Source organism: Parambassis ranga, chromosome 21, assembly GCF_900634625.1.
Source record: "Parambassis ranga chromosome 21, fParRan2.1, whole genome shotgun sequence".
In the NCBI taxonomy this organism is placed as follows: Eukaryota; Metazoa; Chordata; class Actinopteri; family Ambassidae; genus Parambassis; species Parambassis ranga.
Genome location: NC_041041.1, coordinates 6379122 through 6396077, shown reverse-complemented (window position 1 = coordinate 6396077; position 16956 = coordinate 6379122). Strand labels below are relative to the sequence as shown.

At 42.3% G+C, this 16956-nt stretch overlaps 2 protein-coding genes across 2 annotated transcripts in view; both read right to left on the bottom strand.

Annotated features, from left to right (window-relative positions):
• Positions 1-125: 125 nt before the first annotated feature.
• Positions 126-3025, bottom strand: tmem237a (transmembrane protein 237a). Its single transcript, XM_028394173.1, has 10 exons — positions 2956-3025; positions 2748-2876; positions 2507-2609; positions 2181-2335; positions 1465-1585; positions 1157-1348; positions 988-1061; positions 830-917; positions 552-673; positions 126-193 (listed from the first exon to the last, which is right to left on the bottom strand). Exons 1-10 carry the CDS (start codon positions 3023-3025, stop codon positions 126-128), a joined length of 1122 nt encoding a protein of 373 aa, XP_028249974.1.
• A 5843-nt stretch (positions 3026-8868) lies between these two features.
• Positions 8869-16956, bottom strand: part of enox1 (ecto-NOX disulfide-thiol exchanger 1) — a 66626-nt gene continuing 58538 nt past the window's right edge. The window contains 7 exon segments of the mRNA XM_028394156.1: positions 8869-10532; positions 11374-11459; positions 13622-13721; positions 14260-14316; positions 15564-15671; positions 16397-16617; positions 16772-16889. Of these exon segments, the coding sequence (XP_028249957.1) occupies positions 10401-10532; positions 11374-11459; positions 13622-13721; positions 14260-14316; positions 15564-15671; positions 16397-16617; positions 16772-16889 (822 nt within the window). The 3' untranslated portion in view covers positions 8869-10400.

Below are 16956 nucleotides of genomic sequence, written 5' to 3'. Positions count from 1 at the left end.
ATGACCGGGCATGTGTTGGATTTGTTTATTTACAAAAAATCATACTCAGTGAAACAAAGAGCTATCGTACAAAAACATACATTAAATAAACACTGATGTTAAGACAGATACAGGGTTGTTAGGGTTCAGGCAGGTATCTCCACGTTCTCCTCTCCTCTTGGGTATCCCTCCACTTCCATTGTCATCAAAAACTCTGCAAAGGACAACAAAGGTTATCATGTTGCATAATTCTAGGAATCTAACGCATGAACTTGGAAACTTGTACGTTTCTGCGTGCAGACACTGTAAATAAAATGTGAACTGCTTCGATTTAGTGCCATCTGGTGGTTGAATAAAGAATAACACCATGATTATAAAAAGGAAAGCAACAGAAAAAAATGATGCTATATAAACTAATGTGGGACAAAAGCTATTTTTTTGTCATCCCCATATACAAAGGGTATAAATCAAACATAACAGAGGATGTGGAATCATTATTACATTTTAACAAATCAACCCTGGTCAACCTAAAATAAATGTGTTATTTCATCATCTTCAACATCTTCACATACCTTCTGTGTAGTCGATGTCCGGCCGTGTGGAGACAATGGCCCAGGCAAGGCCCACCAACAGCGCCACCACCAGGTTGACAACAATCCAAGGCTGTAGGATCTGCTGCTCTGAACCTGGAGGCCTGTGGGACAGGAGGAGGGTGAGAAGTACATCTGTATCAGCTGTTAAGTCTAACTTTGTTTGTGGACCTAGCAGCTGTAATCAGGCTTATTGAATAAATGCTGATCATCTCCTCACTAACAACCAATTTAGTCAATTATATTAGGAGAGCCCTCACCATAGAGTCTCGTTGGAGGTAGGATAGAGGTTGATGCGATCGCTCGTCATTTGCTGACTGAGGGACAGGATCAGGGCTATAAAATACACTGAGCACAGAGCCATGTTGTTAAAACACTTGTCAGGATAATTCTGCCCTCATCTTTGCTGCACACTTACAGAAAGAAGCCAGAGCAGCAGGGTCCAGTGTGAGGAAGCCTCTCAGGGCCATGGAGGCCTTCGCCAGATTCACTCTGCAGATCAGAAAAAGAACAAATCGGTTTATTTTGTCCAGCTGACAAACATTTGCCTATCAGACAATAACAGCAACCATCTCTTACACACAGACCTGTCGAATGCAGACACAGTGCTGATGGCCAGCAGCAGGTAGAGCAGAGACTGAGCTGGGTAGGCCAGAGCATGGTACTGCTGCAGCAGGTTGGGCAGTGTGGTCAAATGCTCGCCCGCCAACACATACACAACTATGATGTTCCATACTGCGTAGCCGGCCAGGAAACCATGAGAGAACAGACCGATCACCCTGCAGGTAGAGAAGACCGCACAGGGATACATGTAAACCTGGTGTAAGGACTACATAGCTGATCAGTGCTGCACAAACCATTTCAGGAAATGAACTCAAATGAGACAGCTGCAGACCTGAAGCCGCCGTGGATCCTCATAGCAACATCTCTGGTGGTCCAGAACTGTCTGGGGTCCATGTAGTCATCCATGAGCTCTGAGTGTCGGAGCTGCTCCACTCGCTCTGCCTGGAAACGTCCTGCACACACAACCATGTTTCCATGACAACACATTAAACAGAATACCTACTTTAATCCTAAATTTAACCCCATTAATCAGACTGGACATTAAAATAAACAAAAAATTACAACATTAAAATAATGACTTTTTGTTCCAGAGAGAGACAGAGGCAGGCTTGTCCCCACTGTGACACAAGCTTAGGTGAAGTAGCTGTTGTTTCTGACACCCCTACAACCTTCAACATATAATTGCTGTAGCATTATTTAAATTGAGTTCTGTGGTCATTTTAAGCCTGCAGAGAGTCAAGCCAGCCAGAGCAAACACTCTGAGAGTGGCTGAGGAGATTTGGCGTGTCGGGTAAGGCCAGTGACCCACATAGACAACGTCACTGCTTCTGAGAGATTAAAGAGGGTGATTGTGCCAACCATTGCCAATGGGAATGTATATTTGCAAAAATATGACTATTCTATTCTATAATTTGTGTTATATACTCTATGGTTTATTATACTAGAAGTACAGCATTCAACAGCCTATGTTTTCTACATTTCTGTATATATTACTAGCTCTATTTTATGGCTGCTGTATTGTAAATGTTAAATATGAATTAGACTCACGGTTCCTTTCAACAAAGACTTTGCCAACAGGTTGACTGTGTCCGTGTGGGGCGGAGAAGAGGGAATGCTGGGGGATGGGTGACTGGGCATCTTTAATGATGTCGTCATCTTCGGCTCCCAGTTCATTGCTGTAGTGGTCCGTCGTCTTTGCCTTCCTGTCAGGTTACACGAGAAAACAGGATTTGTGCTGCAGTTTCTGGCCTCAGGATTTTTTTCCCCATCCATCTATCTTAGCAGCAGGTTAGCTTAGCTTAACAGGAAGCAGGGGGAAAGTTATCTTGACTGTGTCCGTCTTGACTTAGTGATGGACTTAATAAATGACTCACCTTTTCCTTTTTGTCCTCCTGGTTACAGGAACAGCCATTTCTTCTCCATCTACGACTGACTCAGTGTTACCGTTTGGTACTTCACTGTGCTCCATTTCTTGATCTGACAAACAAAACAAGATGAAGATTTCTTAACGCTGTGACACCAGCTGCTTCCTGTATCAAATATGAAGTATTGCTTACTATCTTTAATTTAATAGAATCCAACTTTTCACCTAAAAGTCGGTAAGAAGTTTTTTACCGATTGTTGGTGCCTTCTTCTTTTTCTTCTTCTTCTGTGGTGCTGGTTCCTGAGGCTCTGGGGTCAAAGGGTCTCTGCTGTCAGAGGGGCTCCTATGGATCGTTTCCTCCATCTCCACCTCCAAGCCCACTAGAACAGAGCAGAACAGATATTAAAATAGATTCTAACAGAAGAAGAGTTGCGTGGAGCTTCAGCCTTCTCCTCCCACCTTCTCCCTGCTCTTCTCCATCATTGACCTCCTTCTTCACCTTCTTCTTCTTGCTCTTGACTGTTGGCATGGTAGCGTTTCTCTGTGAGAAGATCAGAAAGTTGAAAACACAAACAACTGTTGGCTCATCGTTTTGAGGGTAATGTGGGTCAGTCAGTCAATTGATGTTTAACCACGATCCTGAGGCTGCCAGGTGGTGATGGCTGTTAGAGTTAATTAGATTAGCCCGAGCAATGAGGACAGGTGGAGGAGCAAAGCTTCAAGAAGCACAGCACACGCTAGGTCTCACACACTAACACAAAAATACAAGATGATGTTTACTATATTCCCTTTGAACTGACAATTAATAGACAGTTTACTGACTTTGGAAATCTTCTTTCTGCTGTTGCACTGCAACCAGTGTGTTTTCCTTATTTATTTTTCCTCTAGTGTGAGTCAGTCATCAAAACTGACATAACTCTCACACCTGTCCATAAATATGAAGGCATAATAAGCAACAGATTATCTTAGTTTAGCGTAATATAAATACTACAAACACCTAGCCAGGTTCTGTCAATCAATAGCGCATCCCAACAAGCAGGGTGTCTTGACTGTGAGTAGACATGACACTAGCTAATACAGCTATACACCCACAGCCAGTCTTCCAAGAGAAACATCTGTGAAACATCTGACAGGGCACTTTTCGCATGCAAATAAAGTTTAGTTTAGTTTTGGGAATGGTCTACTTTATATTTTCCCAGAGCGTAGATCTAGTGTTCAGTTTCTAAAAGACCTGTGGACTTTATGTGAAGCTGCTGTCCTCCTGGTTGTAGCTTGATGCTTAGTTCCCACTCCAGACTTGACAGTGATTTCAACCTGGATCTAATTACTGTCAGTGTCCAATAAAAGAGGCGCAGGACAGACACATGTCTGAGATGTCACCTCATCTAACCAGAACCTTCACAAACCATCAAAATTCTCCATAACTTTACTATATATAATTTACAATTAACTACCAGAAAACACTTGATCAGATGTAAAACTGTGACTTAGTAGTATTACTGTCTTAAAACTTAAAATATTTTATTTTAATACAACATATTTTAAAGGTAATTACAGTTTTTAAAGAGTTCTTAAAGAGATTCGAGCTCACCTGTGCAGCTAAGTTTGTCTGCGCCTGTGAAGACGGCACACTACAGACGGTCCTCCCCTGTGTCTGATCTTATCAAGCTGAAGCAAAGTGTCTTAGAATGAGCATTTCAAACCCCCCCACCTTTCCCGTATGTCTCTGTCTTCAGGCCTCGATCAGTCCCAAAGGCGTATTCCAGATGACTGCTGTACTTTTGAAACAAGAATTTGAAGCATAAATAAAAAGAAAGCAGGTAGAGTGAAGCAGGCGGCGCAGATACAGAGGGGTGGAGGAGGCTCATGTGCAGCTTTGAGACACTGGGGTTTAGAGTCGCAGGTGGATCATGTGCTGAGCCTCTGGGAGCTTTGTGGTTGGTGGAGTCAATCTGATGCCACCTGCTGGCAGCGTTTCAGATTGGCCATGGATGCCGTCTAATCCCTCACCTTCTTTGCAGTCTTTTCTTTAGCCGATCCAATCACTTGTTACTCTTTTGAGTCTGCGGTCAAACTCTCCTCTCTGCTGTTTCCCTGTCAACATAGTTAAATCCTGAAATATATTGCCAGTGTAACAATGTCTCAAAACAATGTGGGAGTATATTGTATATACATGCTATATGTCAACAGGTGTGCTGATACATTCGGAGATTAACAGGTTAAAAGTAAAACCTTCACACAACAGAAACCAGGTCACCAGAACAAATCTTATTAGACCGACACAAACACACACACACAATCACACTGGACACATAGAGCCTGGAGTGTGACAAAAGTAGAGGAGGGCGTGATTGGAATAGTGGCAGAAGAAGAAGTAGTAGGTGATTAAAAAAAAGTTTAAGGAGAGGTAGAAGAATATTCATGTCAACAAATTAAACCTCTTTTGTGAGTGTTGGTGAAAGAGCATGCCAACATATAGACAGTTACATTTCCACACCCACACTCTTTGCTTTGTTCTGTTGTGACTCACTCACTAGTGTTGTGTGGATGACAGTCAGGCTGAATGATGCACGGAGAAGATGCTAATCCTCCTGTTAAATCGGCTGAGCTACATCTGTTCTGCCAAGGATTAACCTGAGGAACACAGAGTGTTTTACGCACAATGTCCACACAAACTATTGGATTCGCGCTCTATCATGGCTGTTGGCTACATGTGTCCAGAACCCGCTTGGTCGCACCACTTTTTTCTTTATGAGACTTTCTCCTTTGGAAAGGGTACTTCAAAAAGTTCAGATCAAGATCAAAATGCTATTTATTTTAATGCAAGTGTAATATTCTACTCCACAAAAAAAGACAAAACCAACATATCCTACAATTAAAGTGTGCCAACGCTTAATGGTGTGCAGTTTCAGTGCATGGCCACAAGGTGTCAGTCAAACCATCCTGTATAGTTGGGGCCTCAGAGCTGAGAAATGTTCTTAGGGGGATGTTGTTGGGATGATGTGTTCAGTTCAATGTGATGAATCAAACCAGCAAACACAACAGGCTCCAGAAGTGAAGTCAGGGATCAGATACCCTGTAAATCAATAATAAATACTGTGATGTAAAAACCTCCAATCAAAAACTCCGCTCCCAACTTCTCCATGTGGTAATCTCCGGGTTTCTGGTTCCCACTGTGGAGAAATGTTACCTGTGCTTTGTGTCTGACAGATCTCAGATCATACTCAGGTGAAGCGAACATTTTACCACTACAAAACACTGACCAGAGGTTGCTAAGCAACTGTTGTGCAGCATTGTTATTCTCTTGTCTTTTTACAGTGACAAGATGCTGCATCAATACTCCATGCATGAGACCTCATCAACATTTCAGAGGTGTCTTTATTTTGATGAGCGGCAGGAGCTTCCAGCCAATCAGTGACTGTGGCTCTGTGGTAGTATAAATATTTAAGACATCCTTTCGAAAGGCAATACAGGAACACTTGAGGTTACAGTGAAATACTTAAATAGATACACTATATACTTATTGGAAAAGTACAACATATAAAGGGGGTAGGAGAGGAGGTAACATGGTATTTTATCAGTGGTTTAGGGCACTCACATTAAAAATAAACCACCTTATATTCAGAGGTGAGGGATGCTGATATCAGTTTTCCAATATCAGCAATATTCTAGAAACAATGTCACAATTTTGGCAATGTAATACAGTAAAAAAACATTGTAGGCTATTGATGAATCTAATAATAGTATAAGGCTGTTGAGGATCTTTGAAAGTTAGCAAGTAGTAGTACATTGAAATGCACATAGCTGCCACTACTGCCTTACAGAACACCGGTTGGTCTACACCTCCCACGGATACCACAAGCACTTAGCTTCAAGCCTTATCTCGTTTGAATCCTGCTTCCTCATAAGGTAAGTCAACCTGTCAATTAGTCAAGTCAACCGGGCTAAAACAAATGTCAATACTGCCATTACCAGAAATACTAATGTACAACCCAACAGTGGTTCTGTGTAACAAGCACTTTATCACTTCCTACTCCTGGTTTATACGCCTCACTTAAAAAAACCCCTGCAGGATCTTTGCTCAGTGTTTGGACGCACCATTAGACGCCGTCATTTGCAGTCACACGCACAGCTGTCAGGCAGAAGCATCATCACAATAACCTACATACAATTCCACACAAGAGATTTCCCACAGTAATGGCTGCCAGGTGTAATGACAAGCAGGCGTTGGTGACACAACATGACAGCGGCGGGGGATATGAAGGAACGTCTCAACACCGCACTTGACAAAGAGAACACAAAGAGCTGTGGCTAATTACAGCCGCTGTCAACAGGCTTCATTAGAAATGCAGTGCGGCTAATGGAGGGCTGCTCCCTCTGCCTCCTCACAATGCGGCTGCTGCCACCGCACACATTATTAATAGACAAGAAGTGTGCAAACACACACACACCTACAAACACATACTTCCACACCAGCATGAACAGGTTGTTTTTTTGGGGCTAGAAGCTGATATTTACTTTAAAACAAGGCACTAAAACAGAAGTCACATGACAAGATGTCCCAGCTGAGGTAACTGTAGATACATGAAGCTAATTGCAGGAAAGGTGGTAACATTAAGTGACTAAACGGCAAAGACAGGATCAGATTTTGCTGTGATTTATTTTTAACAACAGGGATCTAGATTGATATAATTATGGAAATACCGAAATGACACAATGTGATGCTCTTCCAGCCAAACAAAAGCACCTGGTGAACACGAGGACTGAAGCCACTGCCAGATGTTGTGTACAAACAGAGCCTTGAACATGGAGGGCCTTCAGAGAGAGGGAAAATGCTGCTGTTGACACAGTAAAACCTAACAGAGCCATAAATACTGCAGCCAGCCCTTACTCCTCTCTCCTGCACAGGCCGATGGTGATTATGCACGTTCCCTCTTCAGGAGTAGTGTATAAATAGTAAAGCACTGCCCCAAATTGTGAAATTGGTTTCTTTATTCTGCCAGGCCCTGAGGAAACAGAAGCAGCCATGTAAAATCTTTCAGGCTGCTGCTCAAACTTGTGGGCGAACAGCAGCAGTGGGGGTGTAGCAGTTAGCGCTCGGACGGCACGTTCCTGTCTGTAAATTAATAATGCAAAATGACTGCTGACAGCAGCCCCCAAAACACAGTGAAACTGATACGGGGATGAACAAATAGTGTTTGGAAATGATGCCGTTTAAGAGTAACAAGGTTAAATTGTAGAAATGAGATAATTTGGTGCATCAAGGATTAGAAATTACCAATGTACTAAATTATAAAGTAGTTAAAAACAGATAATGTCATTTCATATTATGGGAATCATCACTTTACTACATGATAAGTTGCAATTTGCTGTAAATTACAAGAGAGGGTTAACTCAAAGAGTTGTTAAATATTATTTGATATTATCATAATGTAAAATATATATGTATTATATTACAATAACAATGTTAGAGTCTACTATATTGTAGGCAAATGTGTTAGACAATGCAAGTGCATTGCACGATGGTTGTGCACTATATGCATTGTATCAGCCTCAGCTCAGTAATATTAGGCTGCAGGCTTCAGGGGGAGTATGCTGCGACAGAGCCTGCAGCCTTGCAGTAATAAATCCATGAAAGGTTTGCAGGAACTTCAGTGATTCCTCTGTGGGATTCATTATCTTCAGCTGAAAGAGATTTATAAAAAAAAATGTGTTCAGTCTATAGGTTTTTAAAAAACATTCAGATTGACTCAGCGAAGCTCTGGCCAAGGTTTTTTTATTTAGATCATCCTCAGCACAGACATACTGTACACCCGTGTTCATCACTGCCAAGAGCGTGTTACGTCTGTGTTGCATCAGTATCACAGCTCTGTCATCGTGAACAGATTTTTACATCACCCTGTAAACTGGATTATCCAGACTCAGTAAAAGACTGATAAAAAGATACGATGAAAGAGTTAAAGTTCCCAGCAGAGTGCTACAAAAATCTGCTTTCTTGGAGAAAAAAAGTAGAATTTTTGACTTTTGCGAAAAATTATCACACAAATGATCCTTAATCATCTCTTTGTAGTTTTAAAACATGTCTGGAAGCACTGTGGTCTCCTTTCTACAGACATCCTTATATTTCCTCTTAACTCTGATCAGAACAGTATTCACTAAACTGTTACTAACTCTACTAAGTTTTTAAAAGAAAAGAGGAGGCATCGCATTTAATCGCATTTAATTACAATATGTAACGTTTGGCAGTGTGACATTGCGGTCTGCTGCCTTCAGTGAACAGCTTCTTCATACAGTATAATGAAATAAATTAAGAGGAATGATTGGATTTACTTACTCTGATCATCTTTTCACATAACAGTTTCTTTTCTCTCTCTTTCTATGTTCTTATGCAGTAATCATCACGTGTTGTCTTCCAGTGTCCAGGATCTCTGCAACAGGCATGAAGTGTTTTCACACTTACTCGCTCAGATTATTTCAAACATCCAAAGCAGTGTCCATGTTTTTTTTAATGCAAAAATATGTGGCAGTAAGAAATTAATGGGGTACTGTGTTTATACACCAGCTACAAAACTGTCAACCATCAGCAAACGAATGAATATTTTCTGCATCAGAAATGGTTCTAAAGATGTCTCCTTGATGATGTGTTTGGCATCAACACGTACAGATATTACTTTTATTATAAACAAAGCGCTCTCCTAAATTTCTGAGGATGGAAACTTTCATCAGGAGCACCAGGATCATCTAATGTCCACTGGGGCCTTGAAGAAGTGATCAATCTGAGTGATGACTGTTGCATGTAGACTTCCCTTGTATGATCCCTGAGGATAAATCATTTTTTTGCAGCTTCCTTCATAGATGATAATGTACTGCTTCTCCATCTATCCATTCTGCAAACTGTTTAGTCCCTCAGGATCACAGTAGCATCAGAGACACACAACAACTTCCTCCACCTCTTCCAGGGGCATCCCAAGCTGCTACAACGGCCTCTGCAGCAAGTTCTGAGTCAGCTTCTACGGCCTCCTTCCAGGTGCACGGCACACTTCTAGAGACACCTCCATTAGCTCCTCTCAGTGTTGATGAACAGCACCGCTGCTCTACTTATACTCATTTTCTTTGCTTTATGGCTCAGCTCTGAAAAAGATCAGCAACTGCATCAGTGACCCAGCCTATAGGGTTAATGCCATGGCCTCTTCCTCCAGCAGATAGACTCTCTACCCTCACCACCTTGAGGTAGTATGACATCCTTATACAGTGGAGAACCATGGCCTCATATTTGAATGTTACCGTTTGCATTCATTTGCTTTTTTGTACTTGAAATCATTTTTTGAAGGTTTTATGAGAATCCCTAGACGAGATGTTGCAGCAGATACACTACCATACTGCAACAGGATTATCATCAGCTGCTGATAGAAAATATACTAAGTTGTTTTATTAGATGACAGTTTTAGAGTTGGTGTGTAAACCCCTTTCAAACGGCTCTATCTGAGGTCCCATCATACCCAGCAGACACTCCCCTGAACAACCAGCTTCTGATGATCAATCCAGGAAATGAGGTTCATGAAATCTCTTAATGGTCAGCTTTGGTATAACTGTTTTACTGTCGCTCTCTGTTGATTGGCTGTACCAACAACAAGACCACCAAAATCTCTCATTCAGCTCAGGCAGTGAGCTGGTGCTTCGTGTGTGAAAAGAAACATTATTTCACATCCTGAAGTCAATTTCTGGGATTCTGTCCGAGGCCGCCTTTCCTCAGTTTCCAGTGTGTGTTTGAATGAACTTCATTGTCCAACACACAGCTTTTTGTGTGAGGGAAACGCGCACACACCTTGGATTAAAGGTGGATTTTTTCATATGTCCATTCACGTCTATGTGTCCTCCCAGCATTTGTGTGCTCTGTGCCTGCGTCACGCCGAGCTGAGGCTGTCAAAACCGCAGAACTTCCAACGTTTCTCCAGAGTGGCACCAACGCCACTCAGCTCCTGCTTGAACATATTGGGCAGACGGATCATGAGGCGCTCCAGCTCCCCAGCAGATACCTGAGAGAAGACAGCAGAGAAAAAGACTTCTAAGAAGCATGTTGCACAAGAGGAAAAGATGGATAGTCCTTAAAGGTAGGGTAGGAGATTTCATTCTGATGCACTTTTTGTTAAATTAGTGTAACTTCTCTTTACAATCCGATAGCAGCCAATTAGTTTGGCAGTTTCGCTTTAAAATTAATCATCTGTGGAAGCTATAAAACGCTAAAAACATCAGCCAATCCTCCGGGTGGACCCTGCGTGGAGTATTGGCTGGTTGTCACTCTCTTCCTGCTCTGCACGCACCAGAGAGAGGTACGTGCATGATGGACGAAGTCACCGACCGCAGCTCATCTTTAGGTAATGCGCGGCCATGTGATTGGGAGGCGTGGCTTCGGGGTGAGCGCCGAGAGAAAGGGGCATGTGTTTACTTTCGAAATCTGGCTGACTGACTGAGTGTTCTCCTACCCTACCTTTAAATGCATCACAAGTGACATGCCTTTTTTGGATTTTGGATTTGCATTCAGAAAATGTTGCACAATGTTTATTTTAGTGTTTGTGAACAATGTGCCTATTAGCTAAAAAATGTGACATAAATTCTCCGAAAGCAACAATCTAGATGCATAAACAGCACTGCAGGCCACAGGGTAAAATGTAAATATTTCATTTTGGAGTGAACTATCACCCTTTAAAGTGCAGTTAAGCTGGTGACTATGTTGAAAAAGAAAAAGCATCACAGCGGTTTAGTAGTCTGCTGAGGAGAAAATCCTTATTCCTCAGCCACTGACCTTCAGGATTGCAGGTAATTGAAGTGCTGCTGAGAAAGTATTTACACATTGTGAATGTTGTTGACCTTCTTTACCTTTGAGTCCAATCTCTGTATATAGGACCACAAATACTCAAGGTTGGCCCCAAATGGATGCACATGGAGGAAGGTGGATATGATGCCTGGGAAGAAGAAAACAATGCTTTCAATTGATTAGATTTAGAGTTGACCGTTTTAATAAATGAGAACAGAGGCTTGGCAAGAGAGAGCAGACGGAGAGCTGACAGAGAGATAAGATCCACTAGAGTGGTTATTAGACGTAAAGTATTCAGACTCCAGCAGTGAAGCCAATCTGCATCGTCTCACGAAGCTCTGCACAATAAACAAATGGCAGGGTGGACCCATAAAAAATGCTGGCCGGAGCAGAAACTCTCCTCTGAAGTTGATTACTCCTGAGAGGTCCCTGCAAAGGTAGGCAGTCGTGCAGAAGGAGTAGGGCGAGGAGGAGGAGGGTGAGGAGGAGGAGGAGGTGGGGGTGAGGGAATAGAGTGGCGTCCCCTGGAGGATCCAGCACAGCCAATATTTATTTCCTTGATTTATGTGGCGAAACGCTGGCAATTACAGACGGGCCTAATTCAATTCCTTCCACCAGGCCTGCTCACATGGAACAGTGCCACCAGAGGAGAACAGTAGGGTGAAAGAGGAGGTGGTGTGTATGTGTGTGTGTGCAAATTTTTGCACCAAAGAAACTTTAATCTTTAACTCAAAGGGAAAACACACTTTAACTGAAACTTAACTTAAGAGGTCCAGGAAACTGCAAAAAGTCACAGCAGTGATGTGTACATCTGTGGCTTCGGGTTGCAGCAGGTGAGTTACACAGTTGTCATTACATACGTGTACAGTTCAGCTCTTTGAGAGATTATGCAGAAGTCTGTGGAGTTTCTGTTTCAGGTGAATATAATATAAAGGACAGTAAACCACTTATTGAAACCAGAAAGCAAAGAACAATCCAAACGGTGGAAACAGTCAGTGAAGTCTGCTGACTGGTCCTAGAGAGGGGTCACACTGTGACAGGGGCTCACCGTGGTGATCTCTGACACCGCTATAGGAGATTTAGCAAGAGCAGTGCTCATCAGTTGTCTGCCCTGTGCACCTGATTTGTCCTGTGAGACTCCTCCCTCTTCCTCAAGATGAAGAGGGAGCTAAGTGATGGTCATTGTGATAGTGACAATGATGTGATTGCTGCAGTAGAGTCCTTAATGGAGGTTTAAAATGAGTGGGGAAGCAGTCATCACAGGAGATGGAACTGATAGGTGCAGTATAAGATCAAATTTTGACATTTCTCTTCATTGCTGCTTTAATGCATAGATTATTAATGTGTAATGTATGTTCTAATGTTTTAATCCTCCATTTGATTGTGTCTGCAAAAGGCTGTGTGTTTGTGTTTGATGGAAATCTCCCAGCAGCTTGCAGGCAGCCAGGGAGGAAGACAGAGCACTCCTCTCTCCTTCATATTTGGATTTTCTTGGCGCCGCTAAGAGAGATAAATGTGCTGCTGTTTCTCCTGCTCTCTCTGCTGCTGTGTGGACGAAGCAGCACAAATACAGACCACTCTGTGTTTTTCTCCTCGAGCTGCTGCATGGCCTGCACAACATAAGGGCTTATACCACAGCAGCATAAATGAATTCAGTCCAGCTGCCGTGCAGGCCCTGCACAGAATTGATAGAGAGGAAAAGAAGAGACAGGAGCAGGGTTTGTGTTTCAGCGTCTCCTGTATGTAGCACAGGGGTTTGAGCCTGCCTCACTGCTTCTGGCTCAGATCTCTCTGAACCAGACAGCAGAAAGTGTGTTTGTGTATGTAGGATGAGTTAGGTGTCAAGTGCTCTTGTGCATTTCATTTATGTGTCGGGGTGTTCAGTCATCTTCCAAACACTCGCAGAGCCCTGCTGCGCACTCAGCTTACACAGCAAATCAATCCAGAGACGTGTAGTAGAATGAACAGCACTGCCTGGAAATTAAGAAAGGTATCAGAATGATTCAGCCAAAGATTTCATATTCCCAATGTGTGTGTGTAATCCACCTGGAGCTGCGTGCTGCAAGGGTTTATTGGCAGCAAACGCTGCAGCAACAATCAGTGTATTCACACATTCTCCGTTGTTCAGAGGTGAATGTGAGCAAAGCCTGAGCAGTTCGAAATCAAAACACAATACTGAATAACACATTCTTCAGTATAAAATCACTTTAAGTAGTCATTTTCTGTGTCATATGTGCCTCTCCATGCTCTTTCCAGGAAATTATCAGGTATACTTGCAACAGAAAACACTCTATCAGCAGCCATATTTACCCAGAAGCAGTGCCTCTTTTTCTGATGCAACTCCTCTTGGAATAATTTCACTCCTCCTGTCTCTGCTGTGGTACAGTGAAGGAACGCACCCATTGATTCCCTAACAAAACACACACAAACACACACATATCACACATGGCTGAGGAAAAAAAAACTCATACAAGCCAATATGAACCTGAAAAACATGCAGGTAAATTTACTTGGAGTGTTATAGTCCTGGACCCTCTTCCACCCAGCACTTTTTTACACACTTAAATATGCATAGAGTACGTAGACAAACATGCTAGTACAACCTCATCATTTAGTAAAAAGCATCATAACTCACTGCAGCGTGCAGCGTGTATCTTTGTCCTTCTGACTTCAATGTGTTAACACTTCAGCAGCTTCATCTCTTACACACATAGTACACTATATACGTGCAGTATGTGGAAATGTGTGCGTTCTTTTGGTCTTAAAGTGCTGTGAGAGGAGACCTATGGGAGCAGACCTGCACTCTCCTTCTGCTACTGATGTTTCACTTCAATCAGCTCTGCCCTCGGACTCACTGCATACCAGAGATGCTCTCCAAGAAATTATTTATCTATTACTTTTATAGAGGCTCATTATTTAAAACCATCTTTGAGTCATCTGTTTTTTACCTTTTCATGTAGCTCTCCATTGGGCCAGTCTGATGAGTCTCCATTACTGCTCAGCAGCTACAGAGACACACAGAAAACAGGGTGTTTGAGGCTTGTTATTTTCAACAAATACACCCACATAAAACCTTTTAGCTTCCACCAAAGAGGAGAGATAAGTGAAGAATTTAGGTTTGACGCTATAAGCTAGCAGCTTAGTAATATTTATACTTTTGTACGCTAATATGTAATCCGTGTTTGATGTCTGTTTTCATGTATGTTGTGTGATCTTTCTTTATCCACTGGTATTTATAGATGGCACACACCGCTCTCCTCTCAGCAGGAACACACCCAGAAAAACATCCTGTCACGGCTGTTGCCATAGCAGCACTCATGTCCTTCCAAACCCCCCCCCTTCATCCCTCCATCATTTTACACCTGTGTGCTTTTTCATTATACCAAAAGGAAAACAGGAAAACACACATTTCAGGAGAGAAAGAGGAATCTGTGCACGGTGCTTCTCTCAGAAATGGCCTTTTCAGATGATAATGTTACTGTTGGTTTTATCAGTGCACCAACAAAGACCAACATCTGAATCACAACATATCACCTCATCTCCTTTGTGCTTTGTGTTTAGATAGAGTGAACAACCAGCCAGAACCTGCGGGTACACAATGTTATAAATACCTGCAGTGAAGCCTACATTTGTACGACAAATGGCTCTGCAGAGGCAAATATGAAGATAACAATAAACAAAAGACAAGCTACGGACACAAAGATGAATCAACAGCTTATCGACTGGCAGAAAATCATTAGACCATAAATAAGTTATACATAATAACACCGATGAACACATTCAGAACAGGATAGAATAGACATAATTCTGCAAAAACTACTAACAACATTCACAGCTCCTGTAGCAACCTAATTTTAAGGGCACATCCAACAGCTTCCATCATATAACTCTTCTGGACCATACACTGGTTATAATAAATATAATCTAAATCTTAATAGTTTACTTTAATGTTGGCCAGCAGAAAATTAAACATGTATTACAACACATATTAATATGTTGTTCTTTCTTAGACAAATAGCATTACTTGTAAATGTGATAATCCTGCAGATGGCAGCATGCTACATACATGTAATATCAGTATGTAACATCAGGTAAGAACATTTTTCATTGTAAAACTCCATGGATGGATGGATGGATAGATGGACAGACAGAAAGAGAGATAGATAATCAGGGTTCAGGGAGCGACCTGAACAAATAAAGCTATGATATAATAGCAAAATAAAAACAATCGGATGTGAGTGGGAATACTGACCTTGTCTCTGAGAACGAGCAGTTCCCCCTCCAGGTAGCGATGCTCCTCTCTCGCCTGCTCCAACTCAGCCTCTTTACTCGTCAGCTTCTCCTGCAGGCCCAGGAGTTGCTGTGAATCAAGAAAGATGTGATGTATTAATGTATAAATCTGCGATAAATGATATTTTTTAACAAAACACTTATTTAGTTCATCACAGTGAGAGAACAAAAACTGCAGCAGGTGACAAACAAGAAGCGACAGTAGCGTGACTTTCTCTCACAGGAGTCAAGTAAGCAACATTCACAACAAGCCAGCAGGGCACAGTGTGTGTGTGTTGTCTCTAATGTGGCTTGTTCTGTCAGTGCTGTCAATTTAAATAGAGAAAGACAGAAAGTCAAGTCAAATCAGGCTAAATCATAGCAAACAAGCTCTGTGCTCTAACAAAGCTTTTTGTGCTGCTCCATGAAAGCAGTGGAGTTAGGAACTGTGGGAGAGCTCTGAGCTTTTTGGTTTTTATTTCATTTGTTTGCAGTAAACTACCTACTATTCTGGTAAAAATCAACAGTCAACCAAAGGCATGCAAGGGTGAATTTAGAAAGAGGAGAGCCAGAAATGTTTTCTAGTAATAATTAGGTCAAGAATTATATTAGTTTCATCCATTTTATCTAAGATAGATGCATTTCTCAGGACATTTACTGGCTTAAAATGTGAAAAAAACAATGTTCAACAATTCCCTCTTCCAAAGGTAGAACAGAATTTTTACTCTATGGTGGTTTGGTTGGTTGCGACTTCCTCCTCTGTCTGACAAATACTGTACACCCAGAAGAAGAGTGGGTCCCTGCAGAGATCCCTACCTGCTGCATGCTGTGCATGCTCTGTTGTAGCAGCTGGATCTGAGCCTCTGGGCTGTGAGCGTGCGTGTGTGTCATTGTGTGCAAATGATCGTCATCAGGACGGCTGGCTCGGCTCTGCTCTTTCTTCAGCAGCTCCACCTCGTTCCTGTAGGCATCCAGCTGCCAACGCAGGGAGTCGTTCTCCTCCTTCAAAGAGGCCTGAGTCTGCTGATCACAGACTCCTGCAGAGAGACAGGGAGAAACTTCCTTCACTTTACCTGCATAAACCTCGGTGGAGGTCAGCGAGTTAGTGGACTGTTGGATTCTCTCTACTCAGAAGGCTAGAATTTGTGTGGCTGAGACAAAGTGATGAACACACACATTATACCAACATACCATTTTCCTCAGTGCGCAGCTTCTTACAGGGATTTTCATCCGAATCATCATCTGACATCTCCATCTCCTCCTCTCGTCTGATGCCCATGATCTCTTCGCTGTGTGCGTTTCTCAGCTCCTGAAACACCACGATCAGCAGACACACAGAGCCACAGCAGGCCTCAGCATCATCATTCATCAATTAA

What these genes read in the sequence shown, in the direction of transcription:
- tmem237a (XM_028394173.1), bottom strand. Translation starts at nt 3,025, where the DNA reads ATGCCAACAGTCAAGAGCAAGAAGAAGAAGGTGAAGAAGGAGGTCAAT. An exon ending in ACTGTGTCTGCATTCGACAG is followed by an intron (nt 1,062 to 1,156) that starts GTCTGTGTGTAA and finishes TCTGATCTGCAG; the next exon opens with AGTGAATCTGGCGAAGGCCT. An exon ending in TGCTGCTCTGGCTTCTTTCT is followed by an intron (nt 918 to 987) that starts GTAAGTGTGCAG and finishes CTCTGTGCTCAG; the next exon opens with TGTATTTTATAGCCCTGATC.